The 21,285-nt window shown below is 44.5% G+C and overlaps 1 protein-coding gene across 4 annotated transcripts in view; it reads right to left on the bottom strand.

Annotated features, from left to right (window-relative positions):
• The window catches only part of DEPDC5 (DEP domain containing 5, GATOR1 subcomplex subunit), a 142,303-nt gene that overhangs the window by 99,609 nt on the left and 21,409 nt on the right, over window positions 1-21,285 (bottom strand). For all 4 annotated transcript variants that reach the window (XM_055146986.1, XM_055146988.1, XM_055146987.1 and 1 more), the window contains exons 9-18: window positions 19,062-19,140; window positions 17,046-17,107; window positions 15,270-15,339; window positions 14,878-14,950; window positions 12,279-12,382; window positions 11,682-11,756; window positions 10,433-10,567; window positions 7,830-7,891; window positions 6,921-6,994; window positions 577-646 (exon numbers count right to left, since the gene is read on the bottom strand). In XM_055146986.1, the coding sequence (XP_055002961.1) occupies window positions 577-646; window positions 6,921-6,994; window positions 7,830-7,891; window positions 10,433-10,567; window positions 11,682-11,756; window positions 12,279-12,382; window positions 14,878-14,950; window positions 15,270-15,339; window positions 17,046-17,107; window positions 19,062-19,140 (804 nt within the window). The remainder of the gene's footprint in view (window positions 1-576; window positions 647-6,920; window positions 6,995-7,829; window positions 7,892-10,432; window positions 10,568-11,681; window positions 11,757-12,278; window positions 12,383-14,877; window positions 14,951-15,269; window positions 15,340-17,045; window positions 17,108-19,061; window positions 19,141-21,285) is intronic.

Raw genomic sequence — 21,285 nt, 5'->3', positions numbered from 1 at the left:
CTCAGTACATTCAGGCATAGCATAACAAAATTTTGTATTTTGTGCCAAAAATATTTCTTGCAGTCTGAGGTTTATATTGTCATTTATTTAAACTTAAAAAAAAAAGTTATAAAGCTCTGGACCATAAAGACAGTACAGGAGTAAGCCACTTGCCTTGCACGAAGTCAACCTGGACTTGATCCTGGGCATGACATGTAGTTGCCAGGAGCAATCCGAGTGCAGAGTCAGGCACCAGCCTTAAGCATGGCTGTGTGTGGCCCAAAAGCCAAAGAAAAAATATATACAGTTCTGAAGTTGGGGACATAGCTCAAAGGACCACGGCACAGGCTTAGTATGCTGGAGGTCTGGGTTTGATCCCTGGCATCATACGGTCCCTTGAGTCTCACCAAGAGAACCTCTGAGCAACACGCCCTGGGTGCCACTGGATATGCCCCCAAGATAAAAAATTATGAAGTTCAAAGATATATTCCTTAAACTCTTTGCAACCGTTTGGAGAGCAAAGGATAAGTCAGAACCAAAATAACTCTGTTGGTATCTGACAGTCTCTTGAAGGCTCTGCCGGTGCCTGAAACTTACCTTCTTTCCTGCCAGTTTTATTCGTGGGGTGAAACTATTACAAAAGAGCTGGCTTTTGGATGTGTAGAAACTGTAAGAGAAATAAACAGGAACTAAATGAGAAATAAAAGACATAAACACGAAATAAACAACACCTTTTGCTTTAAACCTTCAGACCCAGTTGATCGAAATCCCAGAGCTCTGTAAACGAATGACTTTGTCTCAGGATTCATCGGTCTCCCCATTCCAACTTCCTTTGTTATTACCACGAAACAGATCTTTAATGTTATCTTATTCTTTTTCCCCTTCTGTGAATCATTTGATATACATGAGACCTGAGTCCTGACTGGATTTGAATCTCCTCCTTGTGGCAGGGAGTAAATCTGTTTACCTAGGATACTTCACCTCTATACTCATCGTGCTAGACGCCAGGGTTTTCTTACTGATTGACAAGCACTTACTGAGAAAGAGTAGCCCAGCAGGGAAAGAAAAGGATGGGCTAGAGAGATGGGCCAGAAAGGTGAGAAAGGATCAGAAAGGTGGATCTTGCATACAGCCAACCCTAGATCGACATTCAGCACCACATGCTTCCCTGAGCACTGCCAGGATCAACCTCTGAGCGCAGAGCAATGAAGAGCTCCCCAGTACTGCCAGCTATGGCCCTCCCCAAAAATGGAAAGGAGAGGAGAAGGAGGAGGGGGATAGAAAGGAGAGAAGAGGAGAGCGAAAGGAGAGAAGCCAGAGGAGAGGAGAGGAGCGCAGAGTGGAGAGGAGAGGAGAGGGGAGGGGAGGGGAAGAAAGGGGAAGAGAGGAGAGAGAAGAGGCACTTGTCCTATATGCAGCTAACCCAGGTTTGATCCCTGACACCCATGGGTCCCCTGGGAATGCCAGGAATGATCCCTGAGCACAGAACAAGGACTAAGCCCTAAGCATGACCAGTTGTGGCTTCCAAATAAAACAACAGCAAAGATGAAATTAGGGCCAGAGAGACCGTACAACAGTCAGGGTGTATGCTTTGTATGTAGGCGATCCAGATTTGGTCCCCGGCACCCCACATGTTCCTCCATGCCCCGCTAGGAGTGACCTCTGAGTGCAGAGCCAGGAGAAAACCCAGAGCCTGGCCAGATGTGGTCCGGAAAAAAGAAGTAGAAGGAAGAAGAAGAAAGAAGAAGGAGGAGGAGGAGGAGGAGGAAGCGGAGAAGGAAGAAGAAGACAGAAAAGAGAAATGATGTGATGTGCTGCTATATGGATTGATCTGGAGAGTATCATGCTGAGCGAAGTTAGTCAGGAGAGGGACAGATAGAATATGATCTCTCATATGTGGTATATGAAGAAACAAAATAGGTCCAAAAGCAAGAGAAATTGGTTAAAAATGGTTTTTAATAGGAAGCCTATTATTACAGGCAGATGGGGCGAATATTATAGGGGGTGGAGGTCATTGAGAGGGGCATGGTGGAACAAGGCAGACACTCTGGGGGAAAGTGTGGTGCTGGAATACTTTATGCATAAAACCCTGCCATTATCGGTACTGTAAATCACCACACTTACAGAAGAAAAGAGAAGATTTTAAAGAAAGAATGCAAACAATAGTACAATGGGCAGGGTGTTTGCCTTGCATGCAGTTGACCCAGGTTCAATTCCTGGCATCCCATATAGTTCCCCCAAGCACTGTAATTCCTGAGTGCAGGTCAGGAGTAACCCCTGAGTAACCCAAAAAAGCCAAAAAAAAAAAAAAAGAAGTGAAGAAAGAATGTACAGCTTTTTTTCTATTGCTCAGTTATCTCTCTACAATCTTTTTTTTTTTTTTTTGGTTTTTGGGTCACACCCGGCAATGCACAGGGGTTACTCCTGGCTCTTCACTTAGGAATTACCCCTGGCGGTGCTCAGGGGACCATATGGGATGCCGGGAATCGAACCCGGGTCGGCCGCGTGCAAGGCAAACGCCCTACCCACTGTGCTATCGCTCCAGCCCCCTCTACAATCTCTTTTATCTATAGTTAATTTGCGGTAAGAATGCTTTGAAAATTGAACAATAAATCCCCACCATGTATCATCACTCTGCTCACAACTGACTCCCCAAGGGGCCAGAGAGGGGAGTGTTTATCCCCCCCCCTCTCTCTGGTGTGGAGGTGGAGTGGGCCAAACCTAGTGGTGCTCAGGAAGCACTCCTGGCTCTGTGCTCAGGGAATCACTTGCTCGCTCCTGGTGGTGCTACCAGGGTGTGCTAAGTGCAATGCCAGTGCCTTCACCCCCGAGCCTCCTCCCCCGCCGCTGGGATGTCTCTAATGAGCTCCTGACAGAGTTCAGCCACAACCCATCATTTCCTCAAATCCTAGTTTTATAACGCTTATATCTCAGTATTAATGTGCCATTAGAACAACATTCATTCTTCGCCAATAGTACTGTGGGGACCATTGTGTTCTCACTGCAGACAACTTGATTAGCTTGGCAGGGGCTCGGGGCTCCCACAGTGGGGATTCTTCGCCGGCTGCTAAGCAGGCTCTGCCCTAGGGTGAGAACAACAGCACTTGGGAGCAGCTGCAGTCGCCAGCTCAGGCCTTCCAGTTCCTGTCACAGGGTGGCTCAAGCAAACACGGCTCACAGGGAGCCGGGCAAGGCCAGCCTCAGACCCTCCCACCGCTCAGACTACGGGCCTTTAAGTGTGGCTCCATCCTCCTCCGTAACTACACCAGAGAGCCAATTCTGGAAGAAAAATACAGGCACAAAAAAAAAACATGTTCAAGTTACCATAAGTAAAATTTAAGGCAACTTGTAATATTTAAATTCCTACATAGTTTTGTGTGAGTGACAGCTTGCTCTCTGCCTTATTTATTATACTAAACTTAAAAGCATGAAATGTGGATAATTAAATAGTAGCTATTTTATCATTGGGAAAATAATGCACAAAAAAAGAAAAGAAAAAGATAGACTGGTATCTAAATGAGGAAGATTCTGGAGGCATCTTATGAAGTAATCATTCTTTCTTCCTTTTTTATTTTTTCTTGTGTGTGAAGTAAAATAGTATAATTAAAAAAAAATGTGAGGGGAGAGAAATAAATGTTCAAGAGAGAACACAGACTTCTCCAAAGGGGAAAAAAGCCAAAAGTACACATCTTCAGGTTGAGATGTAGGCCTACCTATAAGGCAAAGAATGTTCCATAACGTAAAAGAAAGGAATTACACATCTCGGATCATGATGGGGAGAATCTCCAGAGGTGAGAATATGCTGGTAATCACTCTGGAAGTGACGTCGTCAGGAAATGCAGTGACAACATGCAAAATCGGGAACAGAAAGGTAGTACAGTAGGTAGGGTGCTTGTCTTGCTCGTAGCCAATCTAAATTTGATTCCTGGCAGTACATACGATTCCCCAGCCCCAAGAATTGGGAGTAAGCCCTGAGCACAGCTTGATGTGGTCCCCAAACAAAAACAGGCATGTAGAATTGAGTATCCTTAAAGAATCCTATCCAGACATATGTATAAGGATAACACAGATTACCAGACAGAGATTATTTTACTCTAAGGGCATCTTTAGAGAGAATCACGTGGCAAAGAATAATTACAACGTGACTGTGCCATGTTATAGAGCTGCCCAAATAATTATTCTTTGCTCAAAAAAACTGATTCTTCACCTGTGTTTGGTTTTGTTAGCCCTCAATCTTTGCATCCAAAACACAAGTTCAGTGCTATCTCTCAGCCCCTGATTCTTCACCTATGAATAACTGACCAAAAGCAATCACCTTATCAGGGGAATATGTCCAATGATAAAGATAAAGGATATACCTCAAGGTTAAAATTAATTTTTGTAATGAATTTTCTTTTTTTTTTCTTTTTGGGCCACATCCGGCGATGCACAGGGGTTACTCCTGGCTCTGCACTCAGGAATTACTCTGGGCAGGCTTAGGGGACCATATGGGATGCTGGGAATCAAACCCGGGTTGGCCGCGTGCATGGCAAACACCCTACCCACTGTGCTATCGCTCTAGCCCCTGTAATGAAATTTCAAGCTGGTCTTGAGCAAAGAGCTGTTAAGGAAGCAAAAGCAAATAATAGAAAGGCCTGTGGGTTTTTAGGCATCAGGCAAATGATCCTCTGCCTTTTACAAGTTCTGGGCCTCAGACAGAAAACACTGAGGAAGACAGATGACTGCAGAGGCTCTGAAGAAAAATAACCTATTGGCTGTCTGAACTCACAGAAGACACATGCTGGGGCTGGATCTTAGAGGAAAAACAGGCAATTACAGGGAGAAAGATGGGTGGAGAGACCCTGGCAGGAAGAAAGTCATTAAAATGTGGATGTCAGTCACACAGAATGAAAGAGAAATGGTGGAAGAGGAAGTGGAAGCCGAAGAGGGGCTGGAGCAATAGTATAGCAGGTGGGGCATTTGCTTTGCATGCAGCCAATCCAAGTTCTATCCCCAGCATCCTATATGGTCCCCTGGGCACTAAAGGGAGTAATTTCTGAGCACAGATCCAGAAATAACCCCTGAGCATCGCTGGATGACTCAAAAGCAAAAACAAAACAAAAAGATTTTTAAAGAACAAAAGAAAGAAAGCTCTCTATCATTTAGGGGAAAAATAAAAAGCTCCCACCAGCCCCAACACAAGTGGCTAGGGAGATAGCTCAAAACGCAGTCGTGGATGTGCTTTGCATGTGAAAATCCCAGGTTTTATCCCGAGCACAACATGAGCCCTTAAGCATCAAGCCAGAATGGCTCAAGCATTGCCAGGTATGGAACAAAACGGGGAGGGAGAGTAGAAAACCACTGGTCTAAAGAAATGATTTTTAATGGGTGGGAGGTGTGGGGTGGAGGGGATTTATGCTACTCTCAGGACACAGCAAAGATCTGCAGACAGTTTGAGCTGTTACAAATGGGGCTCTATGCTACTGGCACGTGGCAGATGAAGGCCAGGGATGCTACTAATATCCTACCACATACAGGGCAGCCCCCTCAACAATGAAAAGTGATTCAGCCCAAACTGCTGAGAAACTTGATATCAAGGGAAAACCGGACAGAATCTAGAAGTACAAATACTATTAGATGACTGCAGTAGTTCCAAAGAAGAGGGTCAGGTTAAGGTGCTGGCACTGGCAGGGGGACTCTATGTTCCACTCCCAAGTAGGAACCAACAGGAATGCCCCCCTGAATAGAGGCATAGGGATTTTTCTACAAATGGAGGTGATGAGGTACAATGCTGGTCGACTGTGGTCTGTGAGAGTTGGAAATATGAGTTTTAAAAAAAGGTCTCCAAACTTTGCTTTCTTAATTTTGTTTTTGGAGGTTATACTCAGAGGTGCTCCAGGCTTACTCCCAGCTCTGTGCTCGGGGATCACTCCTAGCAGTGCTCAGGGGACCATATGTGGTGCCAGGGAACAAATCTGGGTTGAATTGTGCAAGCAATATACCTAACCCACCATACTTTCTCTGGCCCCCAAAATGTGCTTTTAGTTTTATCAACATTGAGAGTTCTTACATCTTTTTTACTGCTTTACATAATAGAGGTTTATTGTTTTTTTGTTTTTTTTTTTTTCTTTTTGGGTCACACCCAGCGATGCTCAGGGGTTACTCCTGGCTCTGCACTCAGGAATTACTCCTGGTGGTGCTTGGGGGACCATATGGGATGCCGGGGATCGAACCCGGGTCGGCCGCGTGCAAGGCAAACGCCCTACCCGCTGTGCTATCGCTCCAGTCCCATAGAGGTTTATTGTTTTAAAATACCTTTTTAATTGAATCACCATGAGATACACAGTTACAAAGTTAGTGTATCTAACTAGTCCCAAAATTTTCCTTCCTTTCATGGTGCTAGAATGAAACTCAAGGCCTTACATATTCAAGGTAAATGCTCGACTACTGAGTTACATCCATAATGTCAACATTTGGTGTCCACATTTTTTTGACCAAAGACTTTATAGTACAGACTTGAAGGCAAAATGGCAAGGAAGAGCCGAAGAGATAGTGCAGGGGGTAAGTGCCTGCTCTGCATGCAGCAGATCCTGATTGATCCCTGGCCCAGCATATGGCACACTGCAGACCACCAAGTGCTGCCCTGAGCACAGGGCCAAGTGTTGCCCCTAAACATACCTGATGTTGGGGCTGGAGTGATAGCACAGCGGGTAGGGCATTTGCCTTGCCCGCGGCCGACCTGGGTTCAATTCCCAGCATCCCATATGGTCCCCCGAGCACCACCAGGAGTAATTCCTGAGTGCATGAGCCAGGAGTAACCCCTGTGCATCGCCGGATGTGACCCAAAAAGGGGGGAAAAAAACCCTGATGTGCCACGTCCCCCCTCCCACACGCATATACTGAAAATAAAGAAAATGTCTAAAAAAAATTATTCATCCACTATGAATCAAGATCACACTCACCTGTGGTTTATCCAGTGAGGGATATTATAGTCATCACCCAGACGGGAATCACGAGGTGCACTTCGATTATGTAGCTGAAAAGGGAAAACATCAGTACACAGATCAGCTAGAAAATTAAGATGTGGGGCTGGAGTGATAGCACAGCGGGTAGGGCATTTGCCTTGCACACAGCCGACCTAGGTTCAATCCCTGGCATTCCATATGGTCCCCCAAGCACCACCAGGAGTAATTCCTGAGTGCAGAACCAGGAGTAACTAATGAGCATCGCTAGGTGTGACCCAAAAAGAAAAAAAAAGAAAATTAAGATGTGGAGGGCCAGAGGGCTAACCCAAAGGGCTGCAAAGCATGTGGAAGGCCCTGATTTGATCCTTGACAACTCAAGTCCCCAAGTGGAGATGAAGCAGCCCCAGAAAACCACCAGGTGTGGGCTGGAGCAATAGTATAGCGGGTAGGGCACTTGCCTTACACGCAGCCAACCATATATATAGTCCCTCAGCACTGCCAGGAGTGATTCCTGAGTGTAGAGCCAGGAGTAAGTCCAGAGCATGGCCAGATGTGGCCCAACAACAAACACACACACACAAAAAAAACACCAGGTGTGACCCCAAAACAAAATCAAAATTAGGTTGTTGAACAGCCCCAATTTTTCTATTTTTAATTATTCACTTTTTTGCTTATTTGTTTGGGGGCTACACTTGGCAGGTGCTCAGAGGCTACTTGCAGGCCTATGCCTGGAGTTGCTCCAGGCAGTGTATGGGGGACCGTGCAGTGTCAGAGCTCAGGAAGGGTCTCCCGAATGCAAGGAATTCACTCAACCTGTACAGTTGTCTCTCCAGCCCCATTTAAATTTATTCTCATGATCATCCTGCAGCCTGGCACTTTCAGTAGACAAAGCCCGAGTCTAATTACCTTGAACAATGGGACTGCATGTAGCGGTTGCTCCCCCATGCACACCAAGTCCACACCAATTCCTAAAAACACAAAGATTGAAAAAAAAAAAAAGTTGGGAGGGATGGGGAATAGAGACACACACATATTAGACATGTATCTAACAGAAAGGTGTATCTCAGTGTATTAATGATGGTGTTTCACCAGGTTAGGGGATGCCACAAATCTAACTTGACATATTACATTTAATGATCTCCTCAGTGTTACCTGTGTAACAAAGAAGTATAGAGATAGAGTTTGTCTATTTCCTCTTTACTGAGTGCCATCACCCTGTACTATTTGATGTCTGATAAAAAGTTTTGGACTGTCATATCATGATCTATTTAAAAGAAAATCAGGCCTCTGTTAATAAAGATCAAAAAATGGAGAAAAAAAAATGGAGAAAGTCTACTACCTGCTCCCTGAAGCATTGCTGGATGTGATGGTCAAAAAAATGAAGAAGAGGGGCTGGAGCAATAGCACAGAGGGTAGGGCATTTGCCTTGCACGCGGCCAACCCAGGTTCGATTCCCAGCATCCCATATGGTCCTCTGAGCACCGCCAGGAATAATTCCTGAGTGCAGAGCCAGGAGTAACCCCTGTGCATCACCAGGTGTGACCCAAAAAGAAAAAAAAAATGAAGAAGAAAAAGAAAAAAAGGTAAAAGAATCTCTGCAAAAGCAAAACAAAACTGGTTTTCTGGCAATCTTTCCCAAATCCATTTTGTTACTGAAACACAAATCAAACTGGGGAGAGAGGTCCACCAAGGGATACGATGGCATTTCCCAAGATGGGCTGGTGGCCTGTAGGTCCTTGAAAAGAAATTCAACGTGGAGGGTCAGAGATTGGGTAGAGTGGGTAGGGTGCTTGCCCTGCAAGCGGCCACCTAGATTTGATTCTGGCACCACCATGAGTAATTCCTGAGAACAGAGGAAGGAGTAATCAATCCCTGAGCATCACCAGGAATGACCCCAAAAAACAAATAAAAAGTAAAATGGTAATTTTTCATCCTTGTTTTTAAATCACTCAGAGCTTCTTCCTGGCTCTCCACTCAGGGATCACTTCTGGTGGTGCTTGGGAGACCACATGGGCTGCTGGGGATTGAACCTGGTTTGGCTGTATGCAAGGCAAGTACCCTATCTGATGTACTATTGTTCTGACCCTGAGAGAGGAGGCGGTGGAGGAGGTGAAGGAGGAGAAGGAGGAGATAAAGAAGAATAAGGAGAGGGGCTGGAGTGATAGCACAGCGGGTAGGGCGTTTGCCTTGCACGCGGCCGACCCGGGTTCGAATCCCAGCATCCCATATGGTCCCCTGAGCACCGCCAGGGGTGATTCCTGAGTGCATGAGCGAGGAGTGACCCCTGTGCATCGCCCGGTGTGACCCAAAAAGCAAAAAAAAAAAAAAAAAAAAAAAGAAGAATAAGGAGAAGGAGGAAGGAAGGAAGGGAGGGAGGGAGGGAGGGAGGGAGGGAGGGAGGGAGGAAGGAAGGAAGGAAGGAAGGAAGGAAGGAAGGAAGGAAGGAAGGAAGGAAGGAAGGAAGGAAGGAAGGAAGGAAAAAGGGAGGGAGGGAAGGGAAGGAAAGGAAATAAAGGGAAGGGAAGGAAAGGAAGGAAGGGAGGAAGGGAGGAAGGGAGAATGGAAGAAAGGAAGGGGAAGTGAAGGGGGAAGGGAAGGGAAGGGAGGGGAGGGGAGGGGAGAGGAGGAAAGGGGAAGGGAGGGGAGTTCCTGAGCCATAGTACATTTGCTTTGCAGATGACTGACCAGGGATCAATCACCGGCATCCTGTATGGTCCCCCTACTACCATTAGGAGCAATTCCTGAGTACAGAGCCAGAAATAACCCCTGAGCATTGCCAAGTATGGTCCAAGAACAAAAACCAAAGAGAAAAAAGAAAAAAATTCAACTCAACCCCTCCAAAAGGACCTCCAGGTTCAAGTTTACTTGAGAAACTCAGAGTATCAGTGACATCCTTTAGAGATAAGACTCACTAACATATTAAAAACTGTAATTAGGGGCTGGAGTGATAGCACAGAGGGTAGGGCATTTGCCTTGCACTCGGCCGACCCGGGTTAAAATCCCAGCATCCCATATGGTCCCTTGAGCACAGCCAGGGATAATTCCTGAGTGCATGAGCCAGGAATGACTCCTGTGCATTGCCAGGTGTGACCCCCCAAAAATAATTAATTAATTAATTGAATTGAATAAAAAAATAAAAACTGCAATTAGGGAACCTGTCTTCCTATATTAACCAGCATTTCTCAAACTCACTAGATTATGGGACTTTCTTTTTCTTTCTTTCCTTCTTTCTTTCTTTCTTTCTTTCTTTCTTTCTTTCTTTCTTTCTTTCTTTCTTTCTTTCTTTCGTTAAGCAAAATTGTTTTTATGTAAAGAAACTTAGAGACACAAGAGATGTGAGGGGAAATGCAGAGGAATGATCATGGAACTCTTTTTGCCACCTCACGTCCTTATAGCACTCCCATGGCGCGCCCATGGAACACCTGGCAGTGTCAGGTCAGGAGAAGCTCAGTGACAGACAGTGACTCAGGCTATGAACACATGGCAAACACAGGCACCCGAGGCATTACCATTGTCTATCATCCGCTGCTTGGTCAGGATCATGAGCAGGCGGTCCACTTCAAACACACCCACCCCAGGGGTGATCACCACAGACATCTGGCCCGTCCGGTCAAAGTTGCGGTTGATGTAGTGCTTGTCAAACACTTGAAACAAAGCAAACGGTCTTTAATGAAGATGCCACAGCTTTTCAGAGACCACCATAGGCAAGCAACTCTGTTCTCAGTGCAGGGGGCAGTGGGGTCAGGGAGAAGAGCAGAGGCTTGGAACACACCCAGCGATGCTCGAGGACTCCTGATGCTGTGCTCAGGGTCCTGCCTGGAGGTGCTCAGGGACCTCTCAGAGAAACTTGATCATTTTTCTGTTATAGCCATTGCCACATTCTGACCTGAAATACAGATAGTCCTGGGCATATCTGCCCTCCCCCTTCAATATAAGGAACTGTTTGAATGTAAAATTATGTCACTTCGGGAGATATCCTCCACACGCACACATACACACAAACACACACACAGACAAAAAAAAGATATGGGGGTCAAAGTGATAACACAAAGGCAGGGTGCTTGCCTTGCATGTGTTTTGATCTCTGGCATGCTATACAGTACCCCAAGCCGCTCCAGAAGTGATCCCTAATAGCAGGGCCAGGAGTAAGCCCTGAGCACTGTCGACTGTGGTCCTACCTCTCCCCTGCCAATTTTTTAAAATTAAACAGTTAAAAAAAAAAAAAGACTATGCGTTTGAGGACTGGAGAGAGAGTTCAGCAGAAATGCCTTGCACAAGGCTGACTAGAGCTAGAGTTCAATACCTAGTACCCCACATGGCCCCCAGAGCCTAACCGTGACTGATCCCTGAGCAGAGAGCCAGGAATCAATTCTGAGCACCTCCAGGAAAAAAAGGGGGAGAAGGGGAATAAAAAAGATCATACCCATTTTGCCTTTGCTAATCCTATAAATACTAACTGCATGTTGATAATTCTTTTTTCTTCTTGTTTTCTTTTTGTACTTTTGTTTTGAGGCCACAGATGGTGGTGTTCAGGGCTTACTGCTGACTCTGCAGTCAGGGATCACTCCTGGGGGCTCAGGGGACCAAATGGGATGCCAGGGATTGAAACTGACTAATGCTTTCAATTGATTTGGGGGATAGGTACAGGAGGTATTCTCAATTAGGTCTGGGTCTCTGGGCATTAGTAGAGAGAAGTTCAGAGCCAGGTGGGGGAAGCAAAATGCTTGTCCGGTCTGGGGAACTGGGGGACTTACTCACCATTGAATGACAGATTGATCGCCTCAAGGTAGTTTCCTTGTGCTGAGGTAGAATTATCTCCTTGAGGAAAGCCCTCTGAAGCAAAAGACACAAGAGAAGGAGTGCTACTTCAGAAAAGATGAACTCTTAAAATAAATCAAGTGAAAAAAAAACAAACACAAAAAAGTGGAAGGTATCTGGGTCTATAGTTCCCCTCCACCCCCATGAGAGGGACAATACTGAATTAAACACATATATAGGGGGCTGGAGCGATAGCACAGCGGGTAGGGCATCTGCCTTGCACACGGCCGACCTGGGTTCGATTCCCAGCATCCCATATGGTTCCCCAAGCACCTCCAGGAGTAATTCCTGAGTGCATGAGCCAGGAGTAACCCCTGTGCATCGCTGGGTGTGACCCAAAAAGCAAAAAATTAAAATAAAATAAAAATAATAAAAAACATGTATAATAAACATTTGGACCCACCCAGAAATAGAAACCTCACAAGAAGCAGAAAATATACCCAGCACTAGAAGGGGAGTAGGCATGGACATCTTTGCTCCCCACCTCCAGCAGGTACCTCCTTCCCTGGCACACTTCCTGCCACATGGATGTAGTACCTGCCTGTTCCAGTCGCACCAACACTGGATACTGGATGAAGAGTTTTTTAATGGTCACAAGCAGTGACGTCCACTCTTCTCTCCTCTCGTTCTGCACCACCACTCTGAAAGGAGGATAATCAGAAAATAGAAAATCGAGTAGCTATTATACATGGGATATTAGATTCATTAGCCTTTACAATTTCAAGGAAAGAAGACGATAGAGGAATGTGTCACATAATAGTAAGTAATGAGTCAAGTGCATTGAATACACATTAACAAAGAAAAGTTGTTATAGAGTCCGAGCAGTAGTACAACGAGTAGGGTACTTGTTGTACCGTTGCATGCGGCTGATCTGGATTTGATCTCCTGCACCACAAGTAGTCCCCCAAACCCTGCCAGGAGTGATCTCTGAAAACAGAGCCTGAAGCAAACCCTGAGCACAGTTGGGTCTGATCCTCCAAAACATAAAAACAAATCAAAAATAACAAACTGATGGGCTGGAGAGGTAGTACAGTGAGCAAGGCACTTGCATGTGGCCAGTCCAGGCTCTACCCTCCATACCCCGAGAACCACCAGAAATTATTCCTGAGCACAGAACCGAAAGTAAGCTCTGAGCATCACGGGGTATGCCTCCCCCAAAAAACAACAACAATAACAAAAATAACAGATTAGAATAAAAAATATTTGTAAGAGACATATGTGATTATAGCCAGAAATGTGACTGAGGTGTTAAGGCAATGTCTAGTTGCGTGTGAGGCCCTGAATCCAATGTTGATACTTGCATGTTTCCCCTCCCCCATCACTGTGATGTGTGGCCCTAGGTGTCCCCCATTGCCCCACTCAGCAGAGTGTGGCCTGTACTGAAGAAACCAAACACCTGGGTCTGGAGAGTTTGTGCAGCGGGTAAGGTGCTTGCTATACATGCAGCTGACCCAGGTTCAATTCCTGGTGCCCCATATGGTCCTCTAAGCCTGCCAGAGTGACCCCAAGCTCAGTGCCAGGAGTAAGCCCTGAGGATAGCTGGGTGTGGCCCACAAACAAACAGACAAAGCATCTGAGTGCAGGGAAGAAAGCTCAAGGGCTAGAGTGGATGCTTAGCACAGCTTCATTTCCTGGTACTGTGCAGACCCTGTGCACCATCAGGTATGCCAGGTATGCCTTCCCCCACCCAAGATAAACAGAAACCAAATGATCATCACTGCAGAAGCAGAAAGATACTGTATTTTCAAATCTGAGATAGGAGAGGAAACTAATGAGGAAGACCTTCCCTCCGTTATGGAATGAAACAGTCCAAGGAAGCATGGCTGAATTAATAACAGGGTAGTGATTACAAAGAAGCAATTTCTAAGAACTTTAATAGGTGGAGCCAGAGCTGATGAAATGTTTATTATCAGAAGGATTGGTTTTAACCTAAGAACAAAATCTTTGTACTTGGGAGCTGGAGCGATAGCACAGTAGGTAGGGCCTTTGCCTTGCATGCAACCGACCCGGATTAGATTCCCAGCATCCCATATGGTTCCCCTGAGCACCACCAGGAGTGATTCCTGAGTGCAATGCCAGGAGTAACCCCTGAGCATCACCGGGTGTGACCCAAAAAGAAAAAAGAAATCTCTGTACTTGGACAAGAATAAAATACTTTCTATAAAGCAAAGGGCTCTTCACTCAGAAATTACTCCTGATGGTCCTCAGGGAAACCACATGGGATGATGGGGGCGAACCTTGTCAGCTGCATGCAAACACCCTATCTGTACTGCCGTTCTGGCCCCAAGCAAAGGGCTTCCTAAAATCTCTTGATAACTATTCTATCCTCGACCTGAAGTAGCAATAATCAACCAGCAAATTTCTCCACACACAACTGGAAATTGGAGAGGTCAGGGTTCTCCCATTCCATGCCATAGAGCAACCCAGTCCAAGTGCACCTGGAATGCTTTCATTATCTCACAAAGTGTGCCGTATTCAGCGGCTCTGTTGGTGAAAAAAAATTGATGAAATCCAAAAATAGTTTGAAATTTCATTGATAATAATGTTTCAATGCTAATCTCATTAGCATTGTTTTAAGGACACACCTGACAATGCTCCCGGAGAGTTCAGTGTGGTACCAGGAATCAAACCCAGGGCTCCCACGTGCAAAGCATGTGCACCAATCTTTTTTGGGCCATCTCCCTGATCTCATTGTTTTGACAAATATACCTTGGTTGTGAAATGTTTATTTTATGTTTATTAGGTTCACAACAAATGGTGCTTGGGGCTTCTCCCAGCTCAGAAGATCAGACAGTGATCAGAGATGAGTGATGAAATGTTAATGGGGGAAACATATATGTTGTGACATATATGTGGAAATTTTGTGCTACCCTTGTAAATTCTCTACAAACCAAAAATTGTTCGAAATAAAAAGGTTGAGCTTTGTAAAGTTAGGAAAGAAAACAACAAAACGGGTTAGAGAGACAATTTAACAGACTGAGGACATGCATTGCATGTTGGAAGTGTGGATTCAATCCCGAGCACCACATGTTCCCCTGAGGACCACTGGGATCAAGCTCAGAGCACTGCCAGGTGTGGTCCAAATACCGGAAGAAAAAAGAAATAACAAAAGGTATAGCAGAGCACCAAAACATACTTATAAAAGTCTTCATAGAATCGACCCTTGTGATCCTGTCGAATTGAGGCTCGGTTTATTTCAGGAAATTCATCTGAAATAGATAAAAAGCATATAGATGTGACTGAAGAAAAAAACTTAATATCTCTGCTGCCCTTTCTGGGTTGAAGATTTGCATCATACATATACAATAATGTACCAAGGATAATTGTATACCCTTTATATTGGTTTTAAGATGAGTCACAGACTTCTTACATTCAATAGTTGACTGTGCTATTTCTGTTTTTTGCCCTGTCTTCACAACAGAAAAGGTGAAAAAGATGGAACAGTGCAAAGGAAAAGGAGATAATGACGAGGAATGGATACAGGGCTGGGATGGAGAAGTTTAACAAAAATAACTGCAGGAGACTTACCAAGAGATTTTGCATCATAGAAAGTTCTAGAAAACAGGACCACTGTCACTTCATGACTACAGTTCTTCTCCTAGGCATAAGTAGAAAAATGTTTATTTCATTTACTTTATCGTGAAGCAGCTGCACAAGTCTAATAATATGCTCAATTCTAGCAGGCTCTGAGGAAGTATGCAATACTGGATAACATCATGTACTGTGTTGTAATATGTCACTTATACATATGTAAGTTGCATAATACAATGGGAAGAGCACTGCTGGGATCAGAAGACTTGCATAGATTCTGAATCTGTGGGAGGCCTGAATTTGATCTGTCATCATGTGGTCCTTTGAGCACCACGCTGGGTGTAGATGCTGAGAACCAAAACAAAGTTTTTTGTTTTGAAACAATAAAAACATAGACTCAAAAACTATCCCACCTTCTCTCACTGTCATTAGGATGAGGATGGATTCTGAGAAATGCAGATCAAAGTCAGGACAACATGGGGGTAAGAATAAGCATTGCCAAGGGGTCCAGGTGTCTATTTGGGAAGTAAGGTATTTACAGAGTAGGAAATAACGGCTTGCACCAGCCAGTCAGCAAACTCAATTTCAGTTCCTTTTTGGTCTTGGAAAACAACCTACATTGACCATCCCCATCTCTAACCCAATTGGACTAAATAACTCCAAAATCTAACATTTACCATACTCAAAACAGAGCATATTACATGCCACCCTATATTCTTTTTTTTTTTTTCTTTTTGTGTCATTCGCGGCCATGCACAGGGGTTACTCCTGGCTCTGCACTCAGGAATCACTTCTAGTGGTGCTCAGGGAACCTAAGACATCAGACAAGTAAGGCCTATACAACACCACTTTTAGCTACCTCCCAAGTCTCAAGTTCTTGATTCTTAAAAATGAAAACAAAAACTTGACAGGTCGGAGAGACAGTACAGCAAGTAGTGTGCTTGTATGCTGACAACCTGGGTTTGATCCCCAAATGGTCCCTTAAGCCCAGAGCCAGTGTAAAACCTGAGCATTTCCAGGTGTGGCCCCAAACCAAAATAATAATAACAGTAATAATAATAGAATGAACTAAAAATAAAATAAAATCTTGAGGGGCTAGAGAGCTAATATAAGGGTTCAGGGCTCTTGCCTTGCACATGGCCAACCCAGGTTCTACCCCTGGCATTACATATGGTCTCCAAAGCACTGCCAAGAGTGATCCCTGTGCACAGAGCCAGGTGTAAGCCCTGAACATTGCTGGGTGCTTCCACCTGCCCCCGATAAAAAGAAGGAAGAAAGGAAGGAAGAAATGAAGGGAGGGAAGGAAAAGAAAAAAGAAATCTTGAGGTAAAAGAAAGAAAGAAAGAAAGAAAGAAAGAAAGAAAGAAAGAAAGAAAGAAAGAAAGAAAGAAAGAAAGGAAAGAAAGAAAGGAAAGAAAGAAAGAAAGAAAGAAAGAAAGAAAGAAAGAAAGAAAGAAAGAAAGAAAGAAAAAGAGAGAAAGAAAGAAAGAAAGAAAGAAAGAAAGAAAGAAAGAAAGAAAGAAAGAAAGAAAGAAAGAAAGAAAGAAAGAAAGAAAGAAAGAAAGAAAGAAAGAAAGAAAGAAAAATAAATAAATACTGAGATTAAACTCCTATCTAGGGACTGAGGTACAGGAGGTAGGGTGCTTGCCATGCATGCAAAAACTTTGTTCAGCCCATTGAGCTATATCACTCTGGGTCTGAAACAGTGTATTTTCCAAATCTACATAGAGTTATGTTCATTCAACGAGACTTAGTACATAGGAAGAAACATACCTTCCACTTGGTAAAAAGGTCAGCAAGGAAACCATTCACAGCTTTCTCAAAATACAAATCCCCTGAAAAGAAATACAAAAGATGATGAAGATGACCTTTATTTCCTACTTGCAATTTCTCTTCTCAGTAAAGTAATAGAAATGGGATCAGAGAGAGAGAGAGAGAAGGTGGGTCCTACTACAAAATAATAATAATAATAATAATAATAATAATAATACAACTCTTGGCTTCAGGGCTTCAGGGCTGGAGCGATATCACAGCGTATAGGGCGTCTGCCTTGCACAAGGCCGACCTGGGTTCGATTCCCAGCATCCCATATGGTCCCCAAGCACTGCCAGGAGTAATTCCTGAGTGTATGAGCCAGGAGTAATCACTGAACATTGTCAGTTGTGACCCAAAAATAAAATAAATAAATAAAAATAAATAAATAAAAAAACAAAATGGCTTCAACCTACACATTTTTTGCTTTGTTTTACTTTTGGAGGGAGGGGCACACCCAATAGTGCTCAGGGCTTACTCCTGGCTCTGTGCTCAGGGATTAGAGATTATTCCTAAAGGAGCTCAGATATCAAACCCAGGTCGGCTGCATAGAAGGCAAGTGTCTTGCCATCTGTGCTATACAGCTTCTTGACCTACACTTTTTACTTTATTTTTTGTTTCTTGGTCTACTCTAGCAGTGCTGAGAGTGGTTACTCCTGGCTCTGCACTCAGGAATCACTGTCTGGTAGGCTCAGGAGAACCATAAGGGGTGCTGGGGATAGAACCTGGGTCAGTGCATACAAAGAAAGCACCCTACCTGCTGTACTATCTCTCTGGCCCCCTCAACCTATACTTTATTTTTTTTCTTTTTGGGTCACACCCAGCGATGCACAGGGGTTACTCCTGGCTCAGGCACTCAGGAATTACTCCTGGTGGTGCTCAGGGGACCATATGGGATGCTGGGAATCGAACCCGGGTCGGCCTTGTGCAAACACCCTACCTGCTATGCTATTGCTCCAGCCCCTTCAACCTACACTTTTTAATAAAACTAAATTTAATTCCTCTCTCACCCAGTAAGCAAGAAAGAGGTCAAGGAACCAGAGAGATAGTACAGCGAGTAGGGCATTTGCCTTACACACAGCCGACCTGAGTTTGATTCCTGGCACCCCATAAGGTCCCCCAAGCTCACCAGGAGTGATCCCTGAGTGCAGAGCCAGGTGTAAGGTCTGAGCACAACTGGGTGTGACCAAAAATGAACAACAACAAAAACAAACAAACAAACCAAAAAACAAGTGTTGGTTCTGAGCTGTAGATTAACTCTCACTATGTAGTGTTTTCTCTCTTATACAGACTTACAAAATGATTAAAGTTCTGGGAAGTCAGATTTTCCACTATTACCTTATTTCGGGCTGGAGGAATAGCACAGAGGTTTGGTGTTCGCCTTTCACGCGGCCGACCGGAGTTCGATTCCTCCGCCCCTCTCGGAGAGCCCGGCAAGCTACCGAGAGTATCGAGCCCATGCGGCAGAGCCTGGCAAGCTACCCGTGCGTATTGGATATGCCAAAAACAGTAACAAAAAGTCTCTCGATGAGAGATGTTACTGGTGCCCGCTCGAATAAATCGATGAACAACAGGATCACAGTGACAGTGATAGTGACCTTATTGCATTTCATGAAATTCACTAAGCATATATGGGAATACATAAAACATCTTATTTCTTTACTTTGGCATTTGAGGATTTGTAAAGATCTTATAACACATTTTCTTGTTGCTTTGGGGAACACTTCCTGTGGTGCAGGGGTCCCTTGCAGCTCAGTGCTTGGGAGTCACTCCCGGCAATACTCAGGTAGCTGATGGAGTGCCAGAAACTGAACCCAGGACTCCCATCCGCAGAGCATGTGCTTACCCTCTGATCTATCTCCCTCGCCCTTAGAATACATTTTCAGAGTGTCACGAGCTTCCTTTAAAATAATACCAATTGGGGAGAAACCCGAAAATTCTTCAGTCACAATTACAACCAGAACTTAGGAACAGTACCATAAATATCGAAGTCCCACATTTCACAGCTCATCTGAATAAATATGTAAACCATAGCTGACGTAGAGCGAAACACCACCTGAAATAAATAAAAATATAATTGCATAAAAGCACTGGCGCTTGGGGTGTGCAAGAGAACACAAAAGAAAGCACAACCAAAACATAACAATGTCAATAGACCACTGAACTATGAAGACTATTTAAATTCTTCATTTCTTTTTGGATCTCCCAAGCAGTGATTGGGGGCCCAGAGGCCCTGTCAGCAATGCTCTACCAATCTAGCTGGGGGTTCAATGTGAGAGCCCAGCGAGGTGATACTGCTTGGATCCTGTAGTGTTGGGAGCCACGAGGGTCATCCTGGCAGTGCTCAGGGGTATCCAGAACCACACCAGCAATGCCTGGGGGTCTTCAGGGCTATATCCCAGCAACAATGCTTAGGAGGTGGTGTGGTAACTGGGGACTGAACACAGGTCAGGCACCTAAACCTTGTATCATCTCCACAACCCCTGAAATGTGTATTTTATTTGTGGTTTTTCAGCCACACTCAGCTTGTTCCTGGCTCAGCACTCAGGGATCACTCCTAGAGGGGGCCAGGGGACTCTACGGGGTGCTGGGAACAGAATCTGAGCCAGTCACATGCAAGACTAGTGCCCTATCCACTGTAGTATCTCTCAGGCCTCTGGGCTATTTTTAAAAGGTTGAGATGGGAACAAGAAGTACCTGGTCCTATCAACAGGTAAGGTACTAGCCTTGTACAAAGTCAACCTGTGTTCAATCCCCAAGCCCCCAAAAGGTTCTGAGAACCCTGCCAGGAGGAGTGATCCCTGAGTAGAGCCAGAGTAAGTCCTGAGTATTGCCAGGGATAGTGGAAAAAACAACAACAACAAAAAAGACCGATATAGTTAAAAAAAAAAAAACCCGGGGGTGGGGAACTTAGCAGTATTAGGGAGTCACATTCAGAGATTTTGGGGGATCATGTGGTATGAAGGACTGAAGCCAAATCTCCCACATACAATGTATACATTCAGCCCCAAGAGAGGAAATCTGATGGTCTTTTTTTCACTACAATAAAAGAAAATTGAGTAAGAATTTTTTTTTCCCCCCCATTATTCTTTTTTTGTTTTGTTTGTGGGGGGTTATACCTGGAGGTGAGTCAACCACTGCTGGCTCTGAGAACTTTGTAGGTACTCCACCCAGTGAGCTACTGCTATCTCTCTAGTCCAAGAAGAAATTCTTTTGGGAGAGATAAAAAACACATGGCAGGCTTGCTCCTGGCTCTGCTGGGAGACTGAAACGGGTGTAAGGTTCTTCCTTCCTTTCTTCCTTCCTTCCTTCCTTCCTTCCTTCCTTCCTTCCTTCCTTCCTTCCTTCCTTCCTTCCTTCCTTCCTTCCTTCCTTCCTCCCTCCCTCCCTCCCTTCCTTCCTTCCTTCCTTCCCTCCTCCCTCCCTCCCTCCCTCTCTTTCTTTCTTTCTTTCTTTCTTTCTTTCTTTCTTTCTTTCTTTCTTTCTTTCTTTCTTTCTTTCTTTCTTTCTTTCTTTCTTTCTTCCTTCCTTTCTTTCTTTCTTTCTTTCTTTCTTTCTTTCTTTCTTTCTTTCTTTCTTTCTTTCTTTCTTTCTTCCTCCTTTCTTTCTTTCTTTCTTTCTTTCTTTCTTTCTTTCTTTCTTTCTTTCTTTCTTTTTCTTTCTTTCCTTCTTTCCTTCTTTCTTCCTATCTTTCTTTCTTCCTTCCCTCCCTCCTTCCTTCCCTCCCTCCCTCCCTTCCTTCCTTTTCTTTCTTTCCTTCTTTCCTTCTTTCTTCCTTGCTTCTTCCTTCTTTCCTTCCTTCCTTCCTTCCTTCCTTCCTTCCTTTCTTCCTTCCTTCCTTCCCTCCTTCCTTCCCTCCTTCCTTCCCTCCCTCCCTCCTTCCCTCCCTCCCTCTCTCTCTCTTTCTTTCTTTTCTTTCTTCCTTCCTTCCTTCTTTCTTCCTTTCTTCCTTTCTTTCTTCTTCCTTCCTTCCTTCTTTCTTTTCTTTCTTTCCTTCTTCTCTTTCTTTCTCTTTCCTTCTTTCTCTTCTTTCTTTCTTCTAATTTATTTATTTCCTTTGGTCTTTCTTCCTTACTTTTTTTTTCTTTCTGGTTTCTGGTTCACACCCAACAATGCCCCAGGATTACTCCTGGCTCTGCACTCAGGAATTAATCCTCGTGGTGGTGCTCAGGGGACCATATGGAATGCCGGGGATCATATA

This window comes from Sorex araneus, chromosome 9 (assembly GCF_027595985.1).
Source record: "Sorex araneus isolate mSorAra2 chromosome 9, mSorAra2.pri, whole genome shotgun sequence".
Lineage (NCBI taxonomy): Eukaryota > Metazoa > Chordata > Mammalia > Eulipotyphla > Soricidae > Sorex > Sorex araneus.
Note: the sequence above shows the minus strand (reverse complement) of the source record. Positions and strands in the feature narration are given on the sequence as shown.